The sequence below is a fragment of the Colias eurytheme genome, chromosome 9 (assembly GCF_061535395.1).
Source record: "Colias eurytheme isolate Ceu_HAF_F1 chromosome 9, ilColEury1 Martin Lab GWU primary, whole genome shotgun sequence".
Classification (NCBI taxonomy): domain Eukaryota; kingdom Metazoa; phylum Arthropoda; class Insecta; order Lepidoptera; family Pieridae; genus Colias; species Colias eurytheme.
This window is the reverse complement of record NC_142988.1, coordinates 11,838,966-11,861,548: the sequence shown is the minus strand read 5'-3', so window position 1 is coordinate 11,861,548 and position 22,583 is coordinate 11,838,966. Positions and strand designations below refer to the sequence as shown.

The 22,583-nt window shown below is 35.5% G+C and overlaps 2 protein-coding genes across 5 annotated transcripts in view; one reads left to right on the top strand and one right to left on the bottom strand.

Moving 5' to 3' along the window:
• if (integrin subunit alpha inflated) overlaps positions 1-22,583 on the bottom strand; it is a 104,664-nt gene that overhangs the window by 5,186 nt on the left and 76,895 nt on the right. For 3 of the 4 annotated variants that reach the window (XM_090105056.1, XM_090105052.1, XM_090105054.1), the window contains 17 exons: positions 15,124-15,172; positions 14,884-14,940; positions 13,454-13,629; positions 11,606-11,812; positions 11,409-11,508; positions 10,610-10,844; positions 10,197-10,363; positions 8,578-8,723; positions 7,959-8,146; positions 6,862-7,017; positions 6,098-6,200; positions 5,221-5,378; positions 4,441-4,616; positions 3,192-3,326; positions 2,067-2,132; positions 1,170-1,965; positions 698-816 (listed from right to left, as the gene is read on the bottom strand). In XM_090105056.1, coding sequence (XP_089961182.1) covers positions 698-816; positions 1,170-1,965; positions 2,067-2,132; positions 3,192-3,326; positions 4,441-4,616; positions 5,221-5,378; positions 6,098-6,200; positions 6,862-7,017; positions 7,959-8,146; positions 8,578-8,723; positions 10,197-10,363; positions 10,610-10,844; positions 11,409-11,508; positions 11,606-11,812; positions 13,454-13,629; positions 14,884-14,940; positions 15,124-15,172 — 3,034 coding nt within the window. The remainder of the gene's footprint in view (positions 1-697; positions 817-1,169; positions 1,966-2,066; positions 2,133-3,191; positions 3,327-4,440; positions 4,617-5,220; positions 5,379-6,097; positions 6,201-6,861; positions 7,018-7,958; positions 8,147-8,577; positions 8,724-10,196; positions 10,364-10,609; positions 10,845-11,408; positions 11,509-11,605; positions 11,813-13,453; positions 13,630-14,883; positions 14,941-15,123; positions 15,173-22,583) is intronic. The other variant, XM_090105055.1, reaches the window with a different exon arrangement.
• LOC149906162 (uncharacterized) lies at positions 11,842-13,229 on the top strand. The gene is made up of 2 exons (XM_090105939.1): positions 11,842-12,117; positions 12,285-13,229. The coding sequence occupies exons 1-2, from the start codon at positions 12,110-12,112 to the stop codon at positions 13,096-13,098; spliced, it is 822 nt and encodes a 273-aa protein (XP_089962065.1). The 5' UTR covers positions 11,842-12,109; the 3' UTR covers positions 13,099-13,229.

Genomic DNA, 22,583 nt, shown 5'->3' with positions numbered 1-22,583 from the left:
TTGAAATTAAAATTTAACGCTGTAATTTCCTGTAATTAGGTACAGCAGACCATGGATTTAAATAAGCTGTAATATGTGTAATCTGTATCCTTTGTTGGAAATTCTTAAATAAATAGACTATTTTACAATATTTTCAAAGAATGCTAGTGCAGCAAGTTTCTTCTATTATTTTATTTGTGTCAAATATTTATGCATGTATTGCAGTAAAAGTGTTCAAAAATGAAAAATGTTGATATTGTTTTAGTCTTTTATCATATTGTCATATCGTGTATTTTACATACGAGTATATTAATGATTATTTTTCCGACCCAAATATCGACCAATAGAATTGCACCATTCGACGTCACGTGGTACAACCTACATGGTATTATACTGATAATTTTTTGAAGATTTTCTCTGGTCGTTGACGTCAAACTGACAGGTTCAATTCAATTGTGAAATTATTGGCCGACATTTGGGACGGAAAAATAATCCCCCGAATACCACACGAGCTTCAAAATTATCTGGCATTTCCCTCAAGGTTCCCTGCAAACAAATAAAGTCGTCAAGTTTTTTAGGAAAAATCACTCGCGCTTCGCGCTCGTGTTTTTTTAACCTTGACTAAGAACTTGACTCCTTCATTTGTTTGCAACGAACCTATCGGAAAATACCCGATAATTTTGAAGCTCTTGTGGTACCTATTATAAGTGAATATTACCTCCAAATGAAGCAGAGCCGACGTTCATGATATTCGGGTTGACAGTTTCAGTGGTCGCCCACGAGCCGTGGATGAAGCCTTGCGAGGAACCAGAGTTACTTCCTTGGTTGTTGAGGTAGCTGAAAAACCAGAATAAGTATTTAAAATTAAACTTTATTAATTAAATTTTAATTTATTCATTCATTCAAACGAAATAGTTTGTTTATTTCTTTTTTTTTTTGTAAAATTATTTTTTTATTGTGTGTCGTATTTTTTTTGTAATTTGTAATCTACGACAAGATTATTGAATTTCGGCATGTCTAAAATCTGATTAAGTTACCTGCTTTATTATGTTCTTCTTTATTATATTATTTTTTCACAAAATTGAGAAAATAAGAAATAAAATCAATATTATTTTGACCACTGTGACTATGACTGTATATTTTAACAAAATTTTAATAACTAGTACAATTATGAATTTTAAAATACTCACGTATTAAACGAGCTACCAGCTTCACCCTCATGGCCCAGCGATCCGTACTCCGTGCTCGTCTCCGTCTGCGATATGATGTTGTGGTTCGAATCATAGATCACAGTACGATTCTTCACTCGCACAATACGACCATCCTTGTCAAAACCACCTTCAAATTCTTGACCACCAGATACGTAAACTTTCTGGCCATAACCTTGACCCTGGTAATTACCCTGGCTTTGATAACCTCCTTGCGCTTGTCCGTAGTTCACGCTTCCGTAATTACCCTGGCCTTGACCCTGTCCCTGTCCCTGGCCTTGATAAAAGTGGCTTTCACTTTGCGATCCTTGGAAACCACGGCCAGTTTGATAATTGGGATTTTTGGCGAGTACTTCCAAGTTCTTTCTTAGTGCTTCCCGCTCTTCGACGCTCAAGTTATCTTCACTTGTCCAGGTACGGTTGTATGTGTGTATTCCTCCTTGACCGCCAACTGCACCAGAGCTACCACCAGAGTGACCACTAGACATTCCTTGACTGAATTGACTACCGTGAACTTGACCGTTTTGACTAACTTGGCCACCACTCTGACTAAACTGACTGCCACTTTGACTGAATTTAGCACCACCCTGACTAACATGGCCACCGCTCTGACTAAATTGAGCACCACTTTGAGCAGATTGACCGTATTGACCAGTTTGACTGGAATGTCCTTGGGTAGAAAATTGGCCACTTGCTGCTCCATATTGAGCACCACCAGCTTGAGCACCGCCTGCTTGAGATCCACCTATAACACCTGAATAATTTTCTTCCCAGTATTCTGTTGAAATATTAATTTAAACTTTAGTAACTTGGCACAAAAAATAATTATAATTACAGGCGTTTTAATTACCGTTATAAATAAGAAATTGGTGCACTTACTTTGTCCATAGTAGGTTCCAGCTTCACCAACTTGAGCAGCCGAATATAAGTCACTGTTCATCATAGCTGTAAACAAAACAAATATAGTATTTACTACATGTTCCAAGACATTTATATGCGAACAAATAAATCACAAGTAAATCACAAGAATATTATCAATTATAACATGAATCATGCAAAAAACTTCCTTTAGTCAATTATTATATTTAAAAAATGAACAGGAATGTTTGTTATATTTATTCTAAACAAAACATTCGCATGCACTAATATAAAATCTCACATTAAAACAATCTATACTATTGTTCGTTTGAACGCGCTAATTTCAGGAACTACTGGTCCGATTTGAAAAATTCCTTCGGTGTTAGATAGCCCATTTATTGAGAAAGGCTATAGACTCTACATAATCATTACTTCGCATCATTGATCGCAAAGTGAAAGCCACTTTTATTATCATTACCACCCACTGCGGCTGGACTAGCATGTACAGCAGGTTATATATACTGACCGTCCTTCTCCTTGGCCAGCAGGAAGGCGTACGGGTTCTGCACGAACAGGTTGTGCGGGTTGACGTGCCGCGCCGCGACCCACTGCGGCTGGACTAGCATGTACAGCAGGTTATATATACTGACCGTCCTTCTCCTTGGCCAGCAGGAAGGCGTACGGGTTCTGCACGAACAGGTTGTGCGGGTTGACGTGCCGCGCCGCGACCCACTGCGGCTGGACTAGCATGTACAGCAGGTTATATATACTGACCGTCCTTCTCCTTGGCCAGCAGGAAGGCGTACGGGTTCTGCACGAACAGGTTGTGCGGGTTGACGTGCCGCGCCGCGACCCACTGCGGCTGGACTAGCATGTACAGCAGGTTATATATACTGACCGTCCTTCTCCTTGGCCAGCAGGAAGGCGTACGGGTTCTGCACGAACAGGTTGTGCGGGTTGACGTGCCGCGCCGCGACCCACTGCGGCTGGACTAGCATGTACAGCAGGTTATATATACTGACCGTCCTTCTCCTTGGCCAGCAGGAAGGCGTACGGGTTCTGCACGAACAGGTTGTGCGGGTTGACGTGCCGCGCCGCGACCCACTGCGGCTGGACTAGCATGTACAGCAGGTTATATATACTGACCGTCCTTCTCCTTGGCCAGCAGGAAGGCGTACGGGTTCTGCACGAACAGGTTGTGCGGGTTGACGTGCCGCGCCGCGTCGCACTGCAGCGCGCCCACCCACTGCGGCTGGACCAACATGTACAGGAGATTTTCTCCTGGAAAACACAATATTTAACATAAACACATTTTTTATCCCTACTATCCCTACTAATAATATTAAAATTGCAAAACAAACTGTCTGTCTGTTTGTCTGTTACGCTATCCCGCTTAAACCTCTCAACCGATTTTGATGAAATTTGGCACAGACAATCTTTAGACCCTGAGAGAGAACATAGGCTACCTTTTATTGCGAAATATGTACCACGGGCGAAGCCGGGGCGGACCGCTAATTCTTTATAAATTCATATTTATAAAGCATTTGAATGCCATAAAACTAAAAATATCAAATTCAACAAAGAGGTCGTGTTCCATTGTAACAATATTGTATTCATTGAAAAATGTTTCGTGTTGTTTGAGATGGTTGTTAATCAATAAATGGCGCTGCGGCGCGGTGTGTCCCTTAGACACATAAAACTGAAAGAATAGAATAAATTTGATTGCTCTGGCGGGTCATGAGTGGCTGAGTTGGTCAGGCATCCGTCCCGGATTGGCGTGAAGGGATGCGGGTTCGAGTCCCACCTCGTGATCGAATTTTTTATATTCTTTATAAATTTATATAAATACAATATTTAACGTCTTATAAATAAATAAAACAAAATGAAATAACATGTATCCTGACGCTCAGAGCGGCTTCACATTTGAGTGACTCAGTAGTGCGCCAGTAGCGCTGCTGCAAAATTTCATAGTATAAACAGAAGCGAGAAAGACTGTTAAATCAACGATGAGTCATGAGCCAGTGTTGCTAGCGCACATAAATATGAACTAATTGTATACCGAACGATTTATTTTGGAAATTCCTAATTAACCCTAAAAAAACTGGATGGAATTATGTGCATTGTTTTTTTCTACTTTATTGTAGAAATATTTCCCCGTCAGAATCCATTTTTGAAATGAAGAGTGTCACACACAAGTCACACACAAAACTACAGCGCGACTTGTCACTCTGCAAACGCAGAGCTGTTGTTATATTTTGAAAGGTTAAAAAAGTTTTTTAAGGTTTTGATAAGAAAAGCTGTTCTTATATTTTGAAATTCTTACGCGCTACTGTCGTACTTATACCTCAAAAATTAATACATTTGTTTTATACATTTTATTAAGAACATAACTTACCAGTAAGGGTCTGGTAGGGCCACATGATGTATATTTCCGCCTCGTCTACAGTGAAAGGACCTTCGTTTTTGATATTGTATTTATGAATTACTTGAGGTCCAAGTTTCGTATCGTCTTTTAGATCTTGAGAATCGTATAGCGATGCGTTGTAATGGAGTTCTGGAGGATCTGATGTACTGTAAGGGTAATAAATAATAATATGATAAATCAAATAATTGCTTTATTGTCAGTTACTTCTTATTGTGGTATCGTATTTGATTAAAGTCGTGGACGATATTTCACTTAACAGTCATCTATTAAATGCTAGAGATTTTAAATTCTTAGGGATGAAAGAGAATTAATTTCAATATTAACTATTGGTCCTTCGAGCCGGATTTAGAAAAATTATTGCGTCGACAGTCATTAAAATTCTCAAAAATGTTTTGAGAGCATAAATTATAAACACAAAGTATTGTAAGATCTGACAAGGACTATACCACCATCAATCAAATAAATAAATATTTTTTCGGGACATTTTTCACACACGGCACGATCTGATCCTATACTAAGCTTTTCGCTTATGTTATGGAAAGCAGATGGCTGATAAACATACATATATAATTTTAAATATATACTTAAATCAATAATTAACACCCAGACACAGAGCAAACTTCTATGTTCATTACACAAATATTTGCCCCGGGTGGAAATCGAAATCACGAGCTCTGGCTTGGAAGGTCACTACCAACCAAGCCAACCGGTCAGTCAAATAAAATAAATTTTAAATTCAAAAGAACTTACCCAATAATAGAGAGCTCAGCTTTAATCACTACGCCTATGGGCAGATGTCGCACGTTGTCGAAGTCGGTGCCTTGTTCCGGGTTCGTGGAGTTGGTCTCCATGTCGAAGTTCAGTGACGTCACGTGAGAATCTACTTCCATGATTATGCGGAAGTTTGCCTGGAACATATAATGAGTTTATTAGAAACTAGTTTCCGCCAGTGGCTTCGCCCGCGTAGTCAAAGAAAAACCCGCATAGTTCCCGTTCCCATGGGATTTCCGGGATAAAATTTATCCTGTGTTAATCCAAATTATCCTCTATATGTGTGCTAAGTTTCATTGTAATCGGTTCAGTAGTTTTTACGTGAAAGAGTAACAAACATCCATACATCCATACTTTCGCCTTTATAATAGTATTAAGACTAGCTAGTATAATATTATAATAGCTAGAAAGATAGACGCTAGAAAATATAATGAATAAATCGCGTTTAAAATCCGTAAAATAAATCTTTAATTTAGCTAGGAGAACAATATTTTTTAAGTTTTCCTAAAATTAGCTTAAACGAACGAAATTTTTTTTGAAAGTTTTCCAAATCCTAATAAAATTGGAGAAAAATCTAAGCAGAAATTCGTTCTTGAATTATAAGTTGTGCAAATTAACACGAATTTCTTGCGTACCTTGTAAATTTAATGCAATTTATTAGTTAAGATCACAAAAGGATATTTACAAAAATCTGAATAAAGAAACAAGAGATCATGTTTGGAGATTTATTAAAGGAAGCAGGACAAAACAAAAATGGTAAAACCATCTTAGTTTTAATGCTACATAGAAATAAATTTAACAATTTCATTAAAATGAAAGAAATAAGTTATTTTCTTATTAAACAAAATGTACGTACACTCTGACCAGTAGCCATGGGGTTGCCGAGATCACATTTGAGCGTGGTGTTGCCATCGTTGTCCTTGTTCTTTATCGAGCAGTAGATCGGTTGTGTGTCCGCACTGGGAATGTGAAATAAATTATATTATTAATTATTCCTAGCCTATTTAATGTATTATGTATGTATTATTTTTAGCAAGTCTCAATTAATCTCTCACGCGTCCTACTATAACATACTGATTTAGTTACGAGCAACTAATGTACGTAGGACGCGTGACGATTTAAAGAGGATCTTGCCAATCGGAAGTATCGTTTGTATGGAATTCAATGTCGGAGTCTAGTCAAACGTTTAGAAAGTTGGTCATTTTTGTTTTGTCTGTCTGTTTCTTTCCAGTATGGTTGTCTATATTTTTAACTAGCTGCGCTTCTCGGTTTCATCCACGTAGCTCCGCTCCTGTTGGTCATAGCGTAATGATATATTATAGCCTTCCTCGATAAATGGGCTATCTAACACCGAAAAATTTTTTCAAATCAGACCAGTAGTTCTTGAGATTAGCGCATTCAAACAAACAAACGAACTCTTCAGCTTTATAATATTATAGTATAGAGTGGTTTGATTATCCAGTTTGTTTGTGTTTCGTCACATGTCCCATCCCCACGTACTCTCGATTTTAGGCAGCTTGTCAAATCGAGATGTAGAAGTACTGTTGACGCCCTTAGCCCCATCTAGGGGCCTTAGGATATTAAGTAAGCAGGTGTAAGTAAGTAAGTAAGTCTACGTACTCAGACTTGGTATCCAGTCTCTCCATCCTAGCGTAAGTAACGCCGGGCGGCAGACGCAAGTAGTACGCGGCCTCAAACGCGTCCTCCGCCGCGTTGTCCACGCGCACGTCGATGTACACGTCCGAGCCTGAGCCTAGCACGTAGTTCACTATTGGCCTGTGGGGTAAGATAAGAAAAAATAATTTAATTAAAAAAAAATTGGTTGTTTGTAAAGTAGGTTTACGATCGAGATGTTTACGTGATAACGTCTTATTGGTGGCAGCGCTCGAGATGAGACGGGAGATCGGTCCGTCTCTCTCTCGTTATACCTGCGATCGCGCTCGTGAGGTTTTGGTGTGACACAACTTTCTGAACATGTCACCCGACTAAAACGATTTTAAAAACGTTATCACGTTAACAAATGAAGATAAGTATATAGGTTTGGTGGATAAATAAATGGCTTTAGATTAAAATATCTTGGAAGTGGAAATGCTGAATGCTTTATGGTAATAAGTATTAACAGCAGAGGATAGGCAAGAATGGATAGGATGTAGTTATGTTGCAATTTGTCTCAATGTTTTTTTTTTTCAAAAGCTATTAAAGTTAAAGTTACTGGATTATTTATTTCAAATTATTTTTTCTCTTTAAGAGCCCTAGACAGAATATAGTTACAACTTCTAGTAGATATTCATAATTACGTGCACGATCTAGATATGGATTTCCAAAGGGTGGAAAAGCCATACGCAAGTTTTAAAAAAGCATAACTTATGCGACCGTCGAAGAGGGTACAGACAATGCGATTTCCCAGAATACAATCCGTTGATGTTGCACCTTTTATTATAATGAATTAATTATTTTAACAAACATATTTAATCAGCTCGCAATCGGAATCCGCACCGGGCGGAGCTCAATCATAAATCTCAGTAATCTCATATCATCCCATCAGTCCATTATAGTGAAGAAATAAATAACTCAATATATCTCAATCTTATATCTTATAATTTATCCCAACCCCCAACAGTAACCTAACCAAAACTACCCTTATAAGTAACTAGACTATATGCCTTTTTATTTCATTTTTAATTTTCATATGCCCGCAATCCTGCCCCTATACTCACGTAGTAACAGCCATTCGCAGATCCGGTACACACACATTATCCGGTCCACAGTTCTTCTGTATGTGCAACGCGTCAGCCGCAGACACGTGCGTGTTATCTAGTACGGGGGGAACTGAGCCCCCGGAGGGTTGGATGAGGGCGTAGGTCAGACGGACCTCGAGGGGGGTGAGTTTGTCGCGGATTTCTTCCTGTGGGGGAAATGTAGAGTAGATCTTGATATTTTGTTTATGGCATTCAAATACTTCATAAATTAAAGAATTTTAAGCGGATTGGATAAAATGCGGGTTCGAATCCCGCCTCGTGATCGATTTTTTTTTATTATTTATTAATTTATATTTTATAGTAGATCTTTGCAACTGCTAATGGTAATGGTGTTTAAACAAGTGATCGCAGTTTGGATAAAAACCAATTAAAGTACAGTATACAAGGGCAAACACCTTTATAAAAATGGCAGATGCTTCTGCTAGAAAATTATGTGGGAAAAGAAAAATAGACAGAAAATATTATTCCAATCAAACAGTCACTCAATCACTCAATACACCCAAAGAAACTTAAAGTAATTAACGATAATTACACCTTAAGAATTAATTGAAATACATAAGATATAAATTACACTTACGTCCAAATAAACCATAGCTTCCTTGCACTCCTGTTGTCCCTGAGTCAACAAAATGTGCGTCTTGTAAACTGTCTGTCTGCTCTCCATCAGGAACATCCGTTTGCTTGTCTTTTGGCGGGAATCCAGGTCCAAAGTTACTTCGAAATCTGTTAAAGCAAAAATCGTTAAATTTCCTTCTTCTCTTTATTATTTTTCAGTATTACAGTGATATCCTCTAAAGGATTTGTGGCCATGCAAAAATGTTTTACTACAGTCGATGTGTTTGCCAATAACTCCGAAATATCGATGTCGACCACTACATCACTATCGGTTCTTAGGCAAATACTTTCTGCTTCTTAAATATTTATTATGATTTGTGACAAAGGAATGATGACATCTATTCGACCACTATGGATACTCTGCTACTTGTATAATACATTTTTTAAACATAAAGTGAATTTTGTCTAGTTGTATTTACAGACGCAGTTTCATTGCAGAAATTTAAAATTCGCAAGCCACGAATTATAAATTTGAAAATGATATTGCGTTTAACATAAAATTTTGCCATCTACTGCCAATTGTGCTGCCTCTACGACTCACCGAAGTAGCAAATATATCCTTCCGCTAGAAAAGGGAATAAAATCTAATTAAATGGATTAATTATGACCTAAAACATTTCTAACCTCATCATCATAGACACTGATGTTGGATAATATTGTTTTCACGACCGAAAACGCAAATGCTTTAAGGAATTCCACAAGAGCATATTTAGAAAAATACTATTAAAATAGGATATCATTAAATGCTCTATTTTTGTCAATTTCAAAGTTCAAATAAGTCCCTGGGGCCTTAGACAAAGTAACAATTAAAAAACGATAACGAAGTTAGAAAGGCAAAAATGTATGGGATTGACATACGCCGCGTTAGATCACGTGGTCTATCTAATGTCAATCCCATACATTTTTCCTTGTCTAACTTCGTTATCGTTTTTTAATTGTTACTTTGTCTAAGGCCCCTGATCGTATACCAGTCAAATTCTTAATTCTGAAGTACTAGTATACAAATCTATCACACTCTTATCTTCTTTTGACCATTTTGCCCATAAACAACAAGAACAATTTCTTATTTTGACCATTTTATCCATACTACAAGAACTTACTACTTCATATTCGATCTCTAAATCTACTTCAAAACTAATGAACTATTTTCTATATAATAGCTCCATATTAGGTACTAGCGGTCCGCCCCGGCTTCGCCCGTGGTACCTACATGTTTAAACTATCTTATCTCTCAAGTTGGATCGAACTGCACATGGTGTGCGAATTTTATTATAATCGGTTAAGTGGTTTAGGAGTCCATTGCGGACAAACATTGTGACACGAGATTTATATATATTAAGACTAGCTGCTCCGCGCGGTTTCACCCCCGTGGCTCCACCCCTGTTGGTCGTAGCGTGATGATATATAGCCTATAACCTTCCTCGATAAATGGGCTATCTAACACCGAAAGAATTTTTCAAACCGGACCAGTAGTTCCCGAGATTAGCGCGTTCAAACAAACAAACAAACAAACTCTTCAGCTTTATAATATTAGTATAGATATAGTCCGTATTATATCTCTAAATCTCCAAAAATACTCACTGATCTGCTGGTCCACATTGACCCCATTATAAGTTAAGCAGAACATAAGCTGCGCACACGCAACCTGCGTGCCGTTCGCGAGCCGACAGCGCTTGTCAGTTAGGGATATTAACTTGCTTTCCCCCATGAACTTCACGTCAGCCATTACTTTTACTACTGGACGGGATCTGGGAAAAATATGAATATTAGGTAAGTCTCTTCTAGATTTCTTTAATTTTCTTTTCGTGAAATAAATTAAGTTCAATGATGACAAGAGTCGTTATAAATTTATTATCTTATAATTATTTTTTACCAAACTATGTTATTTTTTATCTAAATCCTTAAAATGTCGAGTCTTAGAATTTTCGTAGCTAAAATATAGTGCAAATTAATTACAATAAAATGATTCAAGAAATGAAATAAATATTACTTACTTCAAGAAAACAACACTGTCTGACTTATAAGCACCAACAGCCAAATCCGTATAGTTATTATTGTCTAAATCCACACCCCCAGACAATGAAAAACCAAAGGTGGTAAGAGTAGGACTTATTTCTTCAGCAGTTATCGCTTGGGAGTACTTCTCTCCAATACCCATTTCACTACCATGGTAGATGTATACCACTCCACGGCCATTTTCACCCCCGTAAGGGGCACCTACTGCTATGTCTGAAAACGGTAGGTGAGTTTAGTAAAAATATGATAAAATGATCGATGGCTAAATGATGTAAATTAATAAATCTTAATCTTAATACTATTATAAAGGCGAAAGTTTGTAAGGATGTATAGATGTATGGATGTATGGATGTATGGATGTATGGATGTATGGATGTTTGTTACTCTTTCACGTAAAAACTACTGAACCGATTACAATGAAATTTAGCACACATATAGAGGGTAACTTGGATTAACACATAGGATAGGTTTTATCCCGGAAATCCCACGGGAACGGGAACTTTGCGGATTTTCCTTTGAAAACGCGGGCGAAGCCGCGGGCGGAAATCTAGTGTTTAATAAAACTATCATAGGAATATCATTTTAGGTACATATGAAAAATATCGATATTCCGACAGTTTTTACTAACGCTATCAAACAAAACTACACGAGTGTGAAGATATAAGATATTTAAAGGGTGTACAAAATGTAAGATATTTTAAGTCAATTTGAAATTCAAGCATTTTTCAACTGTGACAATATTGCTTAGTTAGCTAATTGTTAATCAAAAGTACTTACCACCAAAACCATCGTAATTGATGTCGCCAAGTGAAGTGACTGAGAGACCAAATCTACCCCGTGATACTTCTCCAGTTCTTGCGTGGTTTTTCGAAAATGACTGTAAAAAAATAATGTGTAATATTAATTTACTTGTTGATTTTCTATCATGGAAAAATATTAGTAATATCTTCATCAATACAGAAAGATAAACTTACCCTATTCTTCCCTTGGTAAATAACGTAAACCCTGCCATGTTCATAACCATCGCTCTTAGGCTTGGTGAACATTGGAGCCCCCACAATGATATCATCAGCTCCATCACCGTCAATGTCACCACTCGCCAAGCTGTACCCGAAGTAAGCACCGATTTGAGAGCCACTGATGTTCTTTATGTTCTGGAGTTCCCAGGTGTATAATACGACCTGAAAAAGAAAATAATTTAACCCTCTATATCATGATGTAGACTGTAAGCAACATACCGTCCGATCTATCACTACATCCATACAATTCGTTTTCTGACAATACATCGCACTGTATACTGTAGTCTACTAACAGAAGTAACGAACAAGTTTAAAAACTAATCACTAGATGGCGTTACTTGTCACCAATTGAAGTTTTTTTACTAAGTCGTTAGTGGTTTGAACAAGTGCGCGCGTGCTCCGAATTGAAAATTATTTAAATATAGTTATTTCGAGTTTTAAGGCTTTATTTTCAATAACATGAACAGGTAAGTGTTTGAATATTTAATATTTGACGTTATCAATAACATTTATTTTCATTATATTGATCTTTTTTTTGAATTTGTGTTTGTTGCCCGTAAGCTACATTGACGGATAGGGGTATTATTTTGTGTGTGTATAGATTATATCGTGATCACTCGATATCATGTTTCAGGGCAGCTCGTAAGCGTCCTCATCGAGTCCTTTTAGAAGAGGATATTACCTCGATGCTGCAGGATGATGATGACAGTGAGGACGGTTTGGATTTCGACGATGACAGCCTCGCCGACCCAGATTTTTCCCCCGAATTAGAAACTTTTGAAGACAATACTTCCACCTTAGATATCGACGTTGATTCTATAATAGAAACCTTAGAAAGTAACCACGAAAGCTCAGTTCCATCACCTCCAAGCGCTGAAACTGCATCACACGGTCCTCTTCCTTCATCAGCTCAAAGCAATCAATCAAATAAAACTGCAACGAAACCTACTAAATTGAATTTACGCTGGAAGAAGAAGAGCCTACAGGTAAATTCTGAGCAGCTTAGATTCAAGGGTAACATGAACTTAGGCACTGAACTTTTAGAACTAGAAACCCCTATCCAGTTTTTCTTTTACCTCTTTCCACAAGAGCTTATCAAGATGATATCAGAAGAGACCAATCTTTACCAAGTTCAGAATGATCCTAATAGCACTTTTCGTGTGACAGAAATGGATATTAGGCAGCTAGACGCCGTTCGCTGGAAAACGAGATACAAGCCAAAAAACATAAAGGACCTGCACAGCATGCACCTCCTATGGCAGTACGGCAAGACCAGATTGGGCACTGGCCCCAATGGTCTGACAAAAAAATTAGGTGCAAGTTTCCGCGTTTCCGCGCCGGATTTACTCACAATACATGCGAAAAATGCGGGGTTGCTCTATGCTATACCAAAACCAAGAACTGCTTCAGGAACTTCCATCTCTCATAACTTCCTTTTATATGTATAGTTTTTAAGATCACAACTCAGTGTTGCCCCTAGGCAACGCTCCCTATTTTTCAATTTTTTTCGGAAAATAATTACAATAAATAAAAACTATGAAACACGTGTATTTTTATTTTGGTTTAATTACCCAATAACAACTAAAAAAATAAAAAACATGTTATTGAGTTATAGAGGGTTAAATAAGGAACGAAATAAAGATCCATGAATCGTACTTTTTTCTGTTTTATTTTTTTTATTCATTTGAAATGAAAATATCGCTATGTATCGTCACACAGTTTTGCTAAGTAAAATCTTATGCAATATACTACAATAATGTTACTTTTGGTATCGGATAAGTATGTATTTTCCAAGAATCTTACCAAGCCTCTTAATTCTGATCCTCTGGGAACACCGACTGCCACTCCTTGAATTCCTTGACCAGCGAAGTCACCAACAGTCACAGAGTATCCCATGTACGAGTCATCATACTTCGGGCTGGCTTCAGGCGTCGATATAAGTACTGGTCTTTGATTTAGCGTCTGCACTTTAAGTTGACCTAAAATAAAGAATTTGTATAGAAAGGGACTATTTGGCAGCCACAGGCCCTGGAGACAGATTAGCGTTCTGTGATGTCCTTTTAACTTTTAATGCATTTATGTACGGTCAAATAAGCTTAGGCCTTTATCTCTTTTTACTTTTTATAGTAGTTAGTAGACACGATATTGAGTTTAATTGCAAATAACTTCATGTATTCATTGAAGTATTTGACATTTAACAAGCATAATTAGGAACTGTACATCAAGCTAAGTTAAAAAGTATAAAAAATGAATGAGACTGATGACCAGACGAAAAGCTCGTGACGATGCATTCAATGAATCAAATCAACCTCAATCGATATAGCGTAAAATTTAGACAAAAGTTATTTTTCAATACAACTCGACACACCAATTTTTACGAACGATCGTAAAATAAAGAAACAACAATTAATTTAAATCACATTAGGAATCACACCTCAAAATTTAATCACCATAATTTTAATCATGTTAAGACCACCAAATCGTAGCGACCAATTAATTTTAAAGCCAATAGGAGAGGAACTTAAATCATTTCCACTATAAATTAGTTTTTAAGCAATGGGCGTATGTTTGAAGCGTTAATTAAACCTCTTTAACCCATTCTAATCGTAATACCGGTTCAAACCGTGTACCCTCATCTATTTTAATTTATGGGATCTGTTAAATTTGATTAAATGGGGTTTTGTACAGCTGTCCGAAGTTTTGGAAATCACCGTCATCAAGTAATAAGAAAATAAACAAGTATGTTTTAAATGTTGTCTTTTTTGATTCGATTGTAGACCTCTCATGAACAGCAATGAAATAAATATTGATTGAAGTAATAGATAATAGAACAATTTAAGATGGACAGGAGAACAAGAAGTTAGCACTGCACTATGCCACTATAGAGCAACTAACTCGTGCAAAGACTAAACTATGGAACGGAAACCTTCAGGACAACGATGTATGGAAAGCCGATGATGGAGCTATTCACGCCTCGTCCGTACCAACGCGTTCTAGATGGTTCGATAGCTGCATGAATAGACTGCTTTATTTTAATTGTGAATATTTGAGCACGATTTAAAATGGTTCATGCGATTTAAGTTTCTGGAAAATTTTTGACTAAGAATGACTCAAATTTTCAACAATTAAATTAAAGCTAAATGATTGGGCAATTATTTTGTTTGGATTATGCGTTCGTAAGCCGTCGCTATGTTATTCGGTTAAGATGTTACGAGGTCAGACGGTTGTTTTACCTTCCTTCGGCATATAGTAGTTGAACCTTGCACTAGGATCTATCGATAACGTTCTCCCTGTGGATTTTTATTAACATTCAGAATCACAAATACATCTACTGAGAATACATTTTTGCTAATGAAACAATCGGCAAATTTATTTATAAATTCAGTTTTTTAATTTTATATGGAATTGATTGTTTGACTAGCTATTAAATTTTTAAAATACTAGAATTGATAATAAACTGTTCAAAATCTCACCTTGCCAGTAAAAGCTACCAGGAGCTCCCATAAACAGCCTTTGTCCATCCTGTAAATAAAAATAAATAAAACATTAAACAAAGGCAGCAGTATAAACTTAAATTAATAAAGTTGCAATATTGTTCGAAATTTTATACATAAGTATGTAATTTAGAACGATAATATTTATACAATTTCTTCTACGCTATAAAAATGTGATAAAAGATAATTTAGATTACATTGTAATCTTGTAATAGGTAAGATAATTTCTTTACTATTTTATTTTTCTACAAATGCCGAGCTTTTAAATATAATACAGCGTAGTATTGTAATCAACATGTTTTACATCTTGTTAAAAATGCATACTTATAATGCGTGTGAATAATTGTTTAAAGTATCAATACGTTTTATGGTAGCACTCAGGGTATCTTGTGGAGTGCTCGATAAGTATAGTGGTTCATGTGTGAAGATCCACTTTATCATATGGAGGAAATGGAGTCAAATTATTTGGAGTAATAAGCGTAAAAGCATTGGAATGGCGCCGGTTATAGTAACGTATCGAAGTTTTGGAAAGAATGTATTTTTGGTTGATATTTCAAGTTTAGATATGAAATGAAAGAATATAACTTTTTGGGGTGAATATAATATTGAACGAGAGTAAACTGAAGTTTATAAGACGTGAATATTGAATGATGAAAAACCTGTATAAAAGTTAGTGTAGCTTTTCATATTAGGTACGTTATGCCTATTATATTGTGAATAGCGAAAAATAAATAATTAAATTACTGACCTTTTGTCAGGAGCTTTGCATGCAATTGCAATGGCAATGTCATCTATACATATAACGCCATATATATTTGTATGTACATAATAGTATTTCCTATATCCATCGAAGGATGTGTCACAAGATCATACAGAGAGATCGAGCGTAGGCGCCGGTTGATCAATAAATATGCGCAAGCGCCGTCAAGCCATATACAGAACAGCGTAGTCGGCGCAGGCGGGCGCGTTTGTGCTTGTCAAACGATTCCGTAAAAAAAGTCGATGAAACACTCATATTTTATAATAAATCATTGAATTGGTATGAGTTATTTATTGAGAAGAGGGGCTTTTTGCTCGATGTTCAGCGTTGTCGTTGCTACTATAATACGAAAGTATTGAATGTTTGTTTTAACGCCGCAGCTTAATCTTTGGATTTTATGAATTTTGATATGGACACAATAAATTATAGGCTAGTAAGATAAAGCAAACCCTATTGTTCCTTAAACAAAACTTGAATTGACCAAATAATGAATGGAAATTGGAACAGTTGTTGAATTACTTATGTAATGTTGTTTGTGAGCTAAACATTCAAAACAGATAAATTATCTGTTTATTAAAAAAATACTTTAAGTACTAAAGCAAACAACCCTTAACATACTACTAGTAAATGAGAATTAACATATAACTACAACATTCTAACAGACAAGTCGGATGCACTAATTGATATGGAGCCCATAAAGCCAAAAAAAACTAATCTCGAGAGGTTTGTGACAAATCAGTGCACATGGCGATTGGGAAGCCATCTTGTGATCTTCGTTCACACGACTTTTTTGTTTATTTGTTTTAAATTGCGAGAACGGATGTAGTGAAAGTAAAAGGTAAACATTTGAATGTGCAAAAAATATGATAGTTGTTTGTAATAAAAAAATAAAATGTCCTAGAAGACAATGTAAAATAAATAGGTTGTACAAATTTTAATCGTGTTTATTGAATGAATAAATGTTTTTTATAAGTATTATCAGTATTATAAAATTATTATAAGTTTTTTTAAATCTTTTTAAAATTCGACGCTTGAGATACGTGTTGTATTTGGTTAATTTATTAAAAAACGTTTTTTCGTGGTTTGTTTTAAATTTAAATATAGCTTAAAATTAAAGATGCTTCAATTAAATCTATTTTACGTATGACAATAAATTTTAATATTACAATTACAAAATACAACTAAAAACTAATTAATGTTGATGTGAACTATGATTTCTATTATAAAACATTTCGTTTTGATTTCGTATATATACGCCTATACTTATGTCGTTCACGTAAAACTTTTCTCTTATAATAAATATTCTAGTGTGATTATTTTTATCCAATACATAAAAAGTTAGAAACCAATAATATGAAATACGTATATAATACGCCATTGTCGACGTCCAACCATTTCTATTCTATTATTCCCAAGGGATAAGTAATTGAAAATAATATTTCTGTAGCAATTGCATAAGCACGTCCAACGAATAAAACATGTCGCAGCGATGCTAAGTAGAGCCGTGAATAATTGAATATTCTATTAGTGGTGATAAAATGAAGCCGTTTAAAACCCCATAACGCACCTATAACCTGTTCACTTCATGCTAATTTTCTCTAGGAAACGTTCACAATTGAATGTTAAAGACAGGAGAAACCCCTGTAAGGTTGAGGTTATGTTTTTAACTAAAAAAGTACTTCCAACGATATAAGAAGGAATCTAATATCTAGTTTTAAATTTAAATTACTTGTACTAGCCCCAAACGTAAACCAAGATAAAAATTATTATACCTAATTATTTTGACAAGCAAATGTTTTTAAAATTTTCCAAATAAAATATATAAGTAAGTGCATTGGTACCTGTTGGATAATACTCCTTACAGTTGTAACGTGCACGCCTTCAACAATAAATAAACACAACAATTATTCCGACAAATCCCTAAATGTCGTCGATTCAATTTCGAAATGGCGCGCGTATCGCTTTTCCCGCCAACGCCATTGTCTGCAAATGGCCGCCGTTTACGGCTGCGTTCCGAAACCATGTTTGTAGAACCACAAAGAATGTTTAAGACGTTGCAATGACAGGGAATTTTGTTTTGCATAAGAAAAAGGCAGGGAGAAATAAAATTATTTCAAGTAGCTCGTAAAATGTCTGGACAGCGTTCTGTAATGCATCTTAGGCGAATAGTAAATGCTTCACGGTTGAATCTGAGACTATGGCACGTCTATGGTATACGGCCCACCAAAGAGGTTTTACATCTTATGGTAAATATCTTTTCAATTTATTGCTTCCTACTTTTAAGATATATTGTAGTTTATTCGTTCCTATTTTTTCTACGTACATATTTGTTAAATTGTAGCTAACTTATGAGAAATAAAATTTGTCTTCGAAATTAAGTCATTCGTTCTAATTATTAAACGTAAAAATAGGAAAAAAAGTTATATTAAGTTTTTTTTTTATAGTTATGCGTAATATATATATATATATATATATATATATATATATATATATATATATATATATATATATATATATATATATATATATATATATATAAAATAATATAATATAATCTATACATATAATAAAATCGTAGGAAAGTCAAAACTGTACATTGAATATTTTTTTAAAAGAATACATAATCCATGATCTATAATCGATATAGAAGCCAAAAACATAGTTTTTAGAATTTTTGTCTGTTTGTCTGTTTGTCTGTTTGTCTGTATGTTTGTCCAGGCTAATCTCGAAAAGTACTGCATAGATTGACTTCAAATTTTGCATGAATATTACTAACAGGTCGGGTGAGGCTTTTTTAAACATATTATCATGCTATCACCTCCGGGGGAGGAGCTGTGAACCTTTTTTTTTTCTTACGTATTCCGTGTATTACGACAGCGTACAATCTAAAGACTCATGTTTAAATGTTGGTTTCGGGTAAGCCATGCTATTATCTAGCTTTACACAATAAAAACTATGTCATTTACGTAATTTGGGCAGAGAATCAGTTTAATGAATTTATTAGTATACAAATTTGAAACAGCGCCATCTATGAGATTTCGTAAAAATCAAATCAATTTACATGTTAACACTACTGAACACAATGTTAAAAATTAATAATTTAAATATAATTATGTTATTTATTTATTTAACTCTTTAACCCATATCTTCCCTTCCCTATAAGGTGCGCTTATAATTCGTGTGAATATACTACATTTTTAAAAGTGAGGGTAGATGTTTATTATTTTAAGTCAAACTAGACACCATTACAGTTAATCTAATATTGATTGTGTTCATTGGTTACATTTTTAAAAATCTTCGTGTTTTAAAAATTCGATAACGAGGCGGGACTCGAACCAGCATTCTTTAGTGGTCGAATTTTTTCTATTTCTATTCTTTATAAATTTATTGTTTATGAATTTATATTTATAAATAATAATACAAAAAGGTTAGTTCGTTGATAATTATTATTCCTTCATCATTTACATGTTGTAAGTAAAAATTTACTTTGACTGTTAATACTTTTGTTCAGTATTTACCTGTATGATTATTGCTTGGTAATTAATATATTTTCATGTCGTATACCTAATTAAAAACATAAGTTTGATGTGAAACTAGCTGGATTTATTTTTACACACTCACAGTCTTATATTTTGTGTTAATGTTAAAATAGTATTTATAGTGTAAATCATAATATTTTTTCACAATTAAAAATATTTCCTTTTTTTGATGGTGTTGGCATCGAATTAAACCGCGCTGTCGTTTCGTTCACAAAAAGTGAAGTTATGAGGACCGAATATGTAGCCGCCTCAACTTACGGAAACGAGAGTAACCTGCGTTGTCTGTTACATGGAAATTGGCATCTAATTATATGAATAATACTTATATTAAATCTGTAGAGGTCAATTCTGTACATGAAATATATTTCCTAAATAACTATCACGAGGTGATTAGGGATCGACACTGACGCCAAAAATTTTTGTCCGTCTGTCTGTCTGTATAGGGCATGCACCCGGGTTTACCCGGTTCCGAAAAACCCGGGTAAACCCGGGTTTTTTGATGATCTTGAGAACCGGGTCTGAATAGTATGAAACCCGGTTCTCCCGGTTCCGACCAAAATATTAAAATATAAAGTATTATTTATATTTTGCTGCATTATTTTAACAAATTTATTGTATCTGGCAACGTCAGACTCACGTGCATCGCGAATTTTCGTGCCACGCCTCAAACGTGGCTCGATTGGTTGTCTAACCTTAGTTATAAGTTTCCTAAGTTTACTATAAGTTTCCTACGGTTGTATTACCAAAAAAAATTAGGCTTCGAAAATGACAAAAATTAGGCTACAGAAATATTTTTATTAGATTTCTCGTGAATTTGAAAAGCTGTTTATTTTACTGATTCATATTTAATGATCCAGTCATGTTTTTGTTTTTGGTACCAAGCTGAAATTTATATCGAATACTCAAGTCTTCGGGCCCTTTTATGTGAAAAAGTCGAACTCACAAGCCAACGCATCAAAAGATACAGCCGTAAATGCTGAAAATTTTCGAAAATTTCGACATTCGCATAGGACTCAAAACCTACAGCTGGGTACTTTTCATGTTTTTATGTGATATTATGATAACAAGAGCGCCGAGACAACCGTCAAAACGCTAAGGAATACGCTATCGATACAAATTGACATAAGCGTATGATGTTTTGCCTAAGGATTCGGTCACACTACCAACGACGACGACGACCACGAACAAAATTTTCATCCAGTCGAAATTAAATAAATTGTGCAAAACACAATTAAGTAAAAAAAAATTTTCGAGATCAATGGATAAAAAAATTGGTTTTTCGTAGAAACGGTAGCTCCTAGAAAAAAATGTATTGAACCTTTTTTATAGATAATTTTATGATGTACAATTTTGGTTCCAGGTGATTGTATGATAAACTTACCGTCTCGGCGAAAATCGCAAAAAAAAAACTATTTTTTTATTAATTGACCTCGAATTAATTTTTTTCCGAGTACCGTAATGACGGGAGATTGAAATATTTTATTTTGAATAAATTTTGGCAAGATTTGAATTTTTGTCGTGGTCGTCATCGTCGTTGGTAGTCTGACCGAACCATTACCAAAATATCATGAGCTTATGTCAATAATTAGCGTTAGCAATTTCTATTCCTCGGCGATACTGACGTTTGACTAAGGGCCAAGGTACTTTTATAAGACTGATAAATAAAGAGCAGTATTGAAATTTTGTTTCTTTATTAATTTAATAAAATAAGACACAAGCCGCGTATAATAAAGGCCTATCAGGTACTTTTACAGTTACTTTTGTTTAATTTCGTATTTTTTCCGAAGTATTATAAAAGAACCGGGTAACCCGGTTCTACCCGGTTCTGAGCTCGATTTGGAACCGGGTTTCAAAAACTTGGAACCGGATCCGGTTCTGCATGCCCTATGTCTGTATAACCGTTATAGAAACAAAAACTACTCGACGGATTTAAACGAAACTTGGTACAATTATTAGTATGAAAGAAATGTTCTCCATATTATATAAAAAATATCTCCCGACATCATAATTAATGTCTATCTTTTATGGTTGAGCTTAGGAGTTCAAAGCTTTCTGATTATATTTGTCTACTAGCTGTGCCCGCGACTTCGTCCGCGTGGAATAGTGACTATGGGACCTATGACCATGGGCTCAGGGTGGGGCAACAATAATTGTTTTTATTTTCATGCTTCCACTCCCACGCCCACTCCCAGGCCCACGCCAACGCCCACGCCCACTCCCCTTCACAATTGGTACCTACCAGATCAAAGCCAGGGTAAGCGCCCCACCCAGCGCCACCGTGGCTACGCCCATGCTGAATTACTACTTAACATACAATTATTGAGTAAATACGTACTACCATAAATAATTAAAAGAATTGTTATTAAAATTTCTTACTAAACTGAGCTAAAAAACTTACGTACCAACTTATTAAATAAAATCAAGAAATGAAATGCCTAACCTATACCAAATAGTTACTACATATTGTAATTAAAAATTATGATTAGTATATAATATCGAAAATCAAAAAAGAAATGCCTAACTAATTCTACGTAAAATTTCTTTTAAATTATGTCATATTATTTTTTAGGAACCAGGGGGGGAGAGGAGCAAATTCTATTTCCTTCCTTTCTTAAATGGATGTTTTTAATAATGTATGGTGTAGCCACTGATCAGCTTAATCGATACTCAATTTTTATCAAATCCAGCAACAAATCCTAATTAGATGTTTCCTGTCTCACGCACGTAACTAAAGGCTGAAGAGAGAGAGAGGGAGCACATAACTTAACCGTTTAGACGAAGAAAAGTGTATTATTTTCCGGATATTTTCCAGGCATTTTTCAGGGATTTTCCCACGGTTTTTCCCGGTAATTTCCACGCATTTTCCAAGCATTTCCCAGGCATTTTCCGGTTATTTTCCGGGAATTTCCCAGGCTTTTCCGGGGATTTTCCGAGCATTTCCCGGGGATTTTCCGGATGTTTTCCAGACAATTTCCGGACATTTCCCTGGCATTTTCCGGGGATTTTCCAGACATTTTCCGGGGATATCCGAGCATTTCCCGGGGATTTTCCGGATGTTTTCCAGAAATTTTCCGGACATTTCTCTGGCATTTTCCGGTTATTTTCCGGGAATTTCCCAGGCTTTTCCGGGGATTTTCCGA